Source organism: Micropterus salmoides, unplaced genomic scaffold, assembly GCF_014851395.1.
Source record: "Micropterus salmoides isolate LMB-PRFRI ecotype aquatic unplaced genomic scaffold, ASM1485139v1 Ms_hic_scaffold_21, whole genome shotgun sequence".
NCBI classification, from domain to species: Eukaryota; Metazoa; Chordata; class Actinopteri; order Centrarchiformes; family Centrarchidae; genus Micropterus; species Micropterus salmoides.
Window position 1 is genome coordinate 10,937,137 of NW_024041262.1, and position 6,236 is coordinate 10,943,372.

General features: G+C 41.3%; 1 protein-coding gene across 1 annotated transcript; it reads left to right on the top strand.

The window, feature by feature from the left end:
* The first annotated feature begins 1,723 nt into the window (after positions 1–1,723).
* On the top strand, positions 1,724–5,587 carry abi3b (ABI family, member 3b). The gene is made up of 5 exons (XM_038735639.1): positions 1,724–2,119; positions 2,815–2,982; positions 3,635–3,814; positions 3,989–4,059; positions 4,792–5,587. Exons 1-5 carry the CDS (start codon positions 1,985–1,987, stop codon positions 5,414–5,416), a joined length of 1,179 nt encoding a protein of 392 aa, XP_038591567.1. The 5' UTR covers positions 1,724–1,984; the 3' UTR covers positions 5,417–5,587.
* The last annotated feature ends 649 nt before the right edge of the window (positions 5,588–6,236 follow it).

The following is a 6,236-nucleotide window of genomic DNA, read 5'->3' on the forward strand; positions in this document are numbered from 1 at the left end:
GCTGGGAAATTTGGTCAACTTTATAACACAGTAAGTCCACACATCAGGAGGACAACCATAGCGCAGTCAAATGATGCATCACATCGACAGAATGAAAGGACACATAGCAACGACAGAGGGAGACAACACATACTAACGACGCATGGTCATTACACAGCAGCAGACGACAGAAGCAAGTTGAGTTGACACAGTCATGTGAACCATTGACATAGATGGTAAGCATGCCGATTTATTTTTGGCACAAACGGAACCCCATACATCGATGACAGAGGGTGACAACACAGTCATGACCATAGACTGTATATAAAAAGGTCATGACACATGGTCACTTGGAAACGGACTGACCCGATTGTTTTTCGCTGTTCTAGCTGTTTTCCGTCCCTTTGTGTCAACAGAGACCATCTGCCGGGCCGCCATCTTGGTGAGGTCGGCTTTGTCGCTAAGTTTTGTTTCTGTCCTCAGACTGAAGTAGAGAAGAAGAGTTTGCTTTGGCGGAGGCGGTATTTATCGGCCTCTGCTGGCGACCCGTAGGAGCTATCCAGGATATGAATCGATTCTTCTCGTCAATACGAAGAGAAAGAGCCCACTCTTCAGCCCTGTAGGATGTTGTGTTCTCAAGCTGTGGCCTGTAAAGCACGGGAGTGCTTTTGGTCATATATGCTGACTGTTTTTATCAATATTTCAATGTTTTGGAAGCTTTATGTTATTTGGAACGTGGTTGTATGGAGAGAAATAATATTTTGAAGATAACTCCCAATAAAAGTGAAAATATAAACAGTAAATATGGCCAAAACATGGACATTCACCTGTTGTTTTTTTTAAAGATTGTGTAATAACTGTTGTATATTAGTTTCTTTTCATCAAATTTACAGTTACAGTTGTATTCCAGGTGTATTAGAAGATATTCAGGTGTATTATAATCTACCTTATGATGGTTTTGATGGTTTATTGCATTAAAATATAGCTTTTTTTTACCAGGCGAGGATGAAAATATCATAATTTTTCTGTATTTCATCTCCATGTAGTCCGTAATGGTAAAATAAATATGTTAATGTACAATGGATTTATATTCCTTAGCTTCTGACCTTTCAAAGGAGACCAGAATTATGCATCTAGGCCTAATGGTTGAAGAGATATTACTAATTTATTTTGGCTATGTTATTTTAGGCGTTTTTCCTGGAAATAGGTGCCAGGGACCAGTTAGCAAAGACAGGGCAAGACATCAGTCAAATGACAAGGAGGGCAACAGACGACAAAAGCAAGTTGAGTTGACAGTTATGTGAACCATCGACATAGACAGTAAGCATGCCGACTTATTTTAGGCACAAATGGAACCCCATAGTATTTTGCCTTGGCGGAGCATTTTGTGATTATGTAACAATGTTCCATTTCAAATTGGAACATCCAGTCCAGCTGATGCTCTGTCAAACTAAGTGAGCTTTTCACTGCTTGGGTTATACTGACTGTGGTACTGAGTCTGTCATCATCATCATCACCATCATCACCATCATCATCATCATCTACAATGTGGACTACAACAGGCATCATCTGGTCAATAGACCTTGAGAGAGGATCCTTTCTCTACACTGCACTGACCTCTAGTGGAATTTTATAAATAATACAAGTGGCTGTCATGAGGCGTGATCGTGATATACACTGGTATCATTTTGTGTATTTTATGTATTTTATCATTTGTAACTTGTTACTGTCTATGTGAAACGGTAGCCTATAACAATATATAGGGTACATCATATCTCCTTATGAGACCGATGTTTTTACAGATGTTTCAGTGGATGTCTACCAGGTGCAGCTCGCCCTTCCCTAGAACCATCTGCGCTGAGACGGTGAAAATCTTTACCCTCAGGTGGTTCCGCGTTCACCACCGACCAAACCCCTTCCTGCCTCGACTGACTCCTGCATCCTCTTCAAGCACCGTGAGTTAAATCTTTAAAGGGTTTTTTGTCAGCAGCGCCAACTGAAAGAAATGACGGAGCGAAAGAACTTTTCTGAAGTTATAACTCAAATATTACAAGAGGCGCCAGCCGCCAGGAGGGCTCTCGTTGACAACCACAGCAACCTCCTCCGAGTCGCAGATTACTGCGATAGCAATTTCCTTAAGGTGAGTAATTACTCATAGAAAAAAGGCACAACAACTCTAAAAGCATAAGTTTGCCATAGTTTTAGCTCTGTTCGGAAAAATTACAAAAAAAAGGATCTGAATCATTTTACCAGTGGTGGAATGAAACTTTAAGTGGCTACATTTACTCAAGTTCTATACTTTGTATTTCTTTAGTATTTCACTTTTCTGCTATTTTATACTTGTATCTACTACTATTAGATATACTGTAATATTGTAGCCTACGTTTTACTTCACCACATTTATCTGACAGCTGGACTTACTTTTCAGATGAGGTTTTTACATGTAAAACATGATCGGTTTAACAAAGATTCTTATACAATTCTTATACAGTAAACCACAGTAGCCTATATTAAGTAGGCTAGTTAAAATTAGCTCCATGACAACATTAATACACTGCTTACATCAATGTATCAATAATAATCCAGTAAACATTCTATATATAACATTCTGAGCATTTTGCATAGGAGTACTTTTATTTTTATTAAATTTATGCTTTAAGTGCATTTTGATGCTAATACTTTTTTTTTTACTTGAGTAAGATTTTGAATGCATGACTTTTATTTGTGATAGAGTATTTTTATTCTGTGGTACTTGGGTAAAATATCTCAATACTTCATCCATCCTGTATGTACATTATAACCTATCCTGGTAAAATACAATAAAAATTCCTGCAGGGAGAGGATTCAGCCAAGGCTATTGAAGAGACCAAGGCTTTGGCTGCGCAGGCGCTGGCCAGCGTGTCCTACCAGATCCACAATCTGGCCAGCACCCTGCTGAGGCTGCTGGACTCGCAGGCCATGCACATCAAAGAAATGGAGTCCTCAGTCAACTTGCTGTCACTGGTGAGGAACAGGTTTTACCTAACATACACCTGAGCTCTGCCCCAGAAAGGGATGTGACCTCTGCGTAGCTGGCAAAAAATATCTGAAGCATTGTCGCACCATTTTTCTTTGTGTTTGATGAAATAACAGAATAATGAACAAACCAAGAAATACAGTTTCCTTTGTTTCTGATTTCATTAAAGTCACTGCTGTAAGCAACTACAGCGCATTTGTAGAAAGTTATTTGTCATTAAAAATCTGTATTCACTGTACAGACTTGTTTAATGTGAATGATAGGTTTCCTAATCCTAGCCATCTTTTATGACATTTTCGTTTTCAGAAATTAGTAAAGTGCATTTTCCTTTGCATGGAATGTGTGACCTTCAGGAGTAATTCACTACATTCAAATAAGAATATAAAAAAGTATCACTATTTCATTTCCCCAGTACAATCTTGGTTGTATATTTTGGAACCAAGTTGCTGTATTTGTTACACTTGCAGGTCATCTGTTGATCTGTGGTCACTTTGATTGCTATGCTCCATTTGTTTTATTGTTGCAGCATGTTTATGAGAGATTCTCTCTCTCTCTCTCTCTTTCTCTCTCTTTCTCAATGTGAAAATTGAGTTTTTGTGTTTTGTTGATGGGGGCTGTTAACACTGTGTTCCACTCCAGGCTGCAGCTATTCACTTCGACAAGATAGCCAGGAGACAGATTGGTGTTTCTACTACTCCAAAAAGCAGGAGTCGTTCCAATCTAATGACCCCACCGGCTTCGGGCAAGGAGCCAGAGCAAAGCTACTCAAGAGAGCCAATATCATATTCCATCTTGGACTCCATTGGACACAGTTTTGAGGTAAACTGGATTCTGAATTGAAAGACTAAATTGAGAGTCCACACAGCGTTCACCGTTCTTTTCCATACTGTAGTCCTACTGTGATGTCTAGGGTGTACAGTATGGCTGACTGTGTGTAGAGCTGCCATGCCATATTTTTTGTTTTTTTAACTTTCATTCATATTCTCTCAACAGGTTGCTGAGCAGCAGCCCACAGTGAGAGCAGGGACCACAGACAGCATAAAGAGAACAGCAGACCACCCTGTGTATGTAGACAAAGTCTTCCTTTGTCATTTTTACAGCAATGCTATTATAATTAAACACTACACTTCTACTGATTATTACATTATGGGCATAATATCTTGTAAATTACCGGCACAATTTATGATCCTGTCGGAAAGGTTTCTGCTTCGTGGACTGAAGAAACAGTATTGGGAAATGTGCTCATTCACTTTTCACTTTTCTGCCAAGAAAAGCTCAACACCACTCTCATGTCTGCCCTTTAAATGTTAGGCTACAGCCAACCAGCGAGTTAGCTTAGCTTAGCATAAAGACTGGAAACAAGGGGAAACAGCTAGCCAGACTCTGGTTAAATGTAACAAAATCAGCCTGCCAGCACCTCTAATTCTTACTATTTCTTGGATCAGACCAGTTACTAGAAAATAAGCAGAGATACTAGGTAGTGGCGGCTATGGACAAAAAAACAGTCAGACGCACAATTAAATTACACAAGCAAGACATAACCTGTTAATGTTGTGAGTTTAGAGGTGCGGGTAGGTGTATTTTGTTGCCTTTGGACAGAGCCAGGCTATACTGTAGCTGTTTTCCTCTGTTTCTTTATGTAGTATAATGTGAGGCGAAGCTAACTGGCTGATGGCTGTAGCTTCATATTTAATGTGCAGTACATATGAGGGGTATAAATCTTGTCATTTAACTCTTGGTAAGAAAGTGAATGACATGTTTCCCAAAATGTCCAACTATTTTCTTCTTGTATGCAGATCCAGTCTTGGCATTGCTGTGCCTCCACCGTCAGTCCCCACCTTTCAAACCGCCTCCAACCCCACCAACAACAACCTGCCTCCTCCTCCTCCTGCCTATGTGGACCCTGATATGATTGCTCCTCCTCCTCCTCCACCACCTCCCTCCTTCTCTATGGACACTGGCCTACCCCCTCCGCCCCCTCCACCGCCAATCTCTCCATCAAATGACATGTACCCGCCTCCACCTCCTCCTGTAACAGGAGATGCCCCTCTTCCTCCTCCACCTCCTCCAGTATCAGGTGCTGGTCCTCCTCCTCCTCCTCCTCCACCACCAGTATCAGGAGCCAGTCCTATACCTCCTCCACCACCACCACCACCAGTATCAAGAGCTGGGCCTCCTCCACCACCAGCATCAGGTGCTGGTCCTCCTCCTCCACCACCAGCATCAGGAGCTGGTCCTCCTCCTCCACCTCCTCCTCCTCCACCACCACCACCAGTATCAAGAGCTGGTCCTCCTCCACCTCCTCCACCACTAGCATCAGGAGCTGGTCCTCTTCCTCCACCTCCTCCTCCTCCTCCACCACCACCAGTATCAAGAGCTGGTCCACCTCCACCACCACCACCTCCCCCTCTTCTACACTAACGAACATTATAGTTCATGTTATTGGATGATTTCGTTCTTTCTAAGGTTGCTCAGATCACTTGTATAACTAATGGTTTTGCCATTAGGTGGATGTATAAGATGTCTGCAGCATGGGAAATATTTTCGGGAATGTTGTGAGAAGTTAAGCATGAATAAAAGGTTGAAAAAGTGTGTGCAGTAGGTTAACCTTGAGCAGTTTCATCTGTGTTGAATGGCACAGTGTGAGCCTGAATTTACTTTATTTTTTTTCTTGGGCCAGAACATCCTGCTTCAAAGTAAAACATTCTGCTGGGCAGAGAGCTCCAGCAGAGACACCTCCAACATGTTTCAACAACACCTTGACTGCATTCCTAAGAAACATGTTGAAACAGGAAATCTTGTGTGTCCCTGTTATTCTGTTTTTTCTCTCCATAATGTGATTTCCATTCCTCAGTACGTCTTTGCGTTGTTTATTCCAATGTATCTTAATCAGTAAGACACACCAAACAGCCAGCGACCTTTAGCCCAACACTGCCATGTGGTGAGAGCAGTGTCAGTAATGATAAGTTGTTTACGTCACTGGCAAGTTCTGCTACTTTAAACAGGTCGATGAGGCTATAAAATGTCTGGTGCAAGTCAACACTCTACTTAAACTGCACTACATGGCTTGTACTTGAAGGTAAGCTTTATTTTCATCAAAGAAAATATCAATTTAGATAAGACAGCTTATCCAAACTTCAAAAATCTGTGCTGCTTTAAATTTGACTCAATTAAGGAAGGGATGAAAGTGGAGGAACAGTCTAAAGGCCTAATTCTACTTTTATTGATCCAAATTCAAATC

Coding starts and splice junctions, on each gene's coding strand:
- abi3b (XM_038735639.1), top strand. CDS start 1,985: ATGACGGAGCGAAAGAACTTTTCTGAAGTTATAACTCAAATATTACAA. Junction 2,983..3,634: donor CAGTCAACTTGCTGTCACTG/GTGAGGAACAGG, acceptor GTTCCACTCCAG/GCTGCAGCTATTCACTTCGA. Junction 3,815..3,988: donor CCATTGGACACAGTTTTGAG/GTAAACTGGATT, acceptor TTCTCTCAACAG/GTTGCTGAGCAGCAGCCCAC.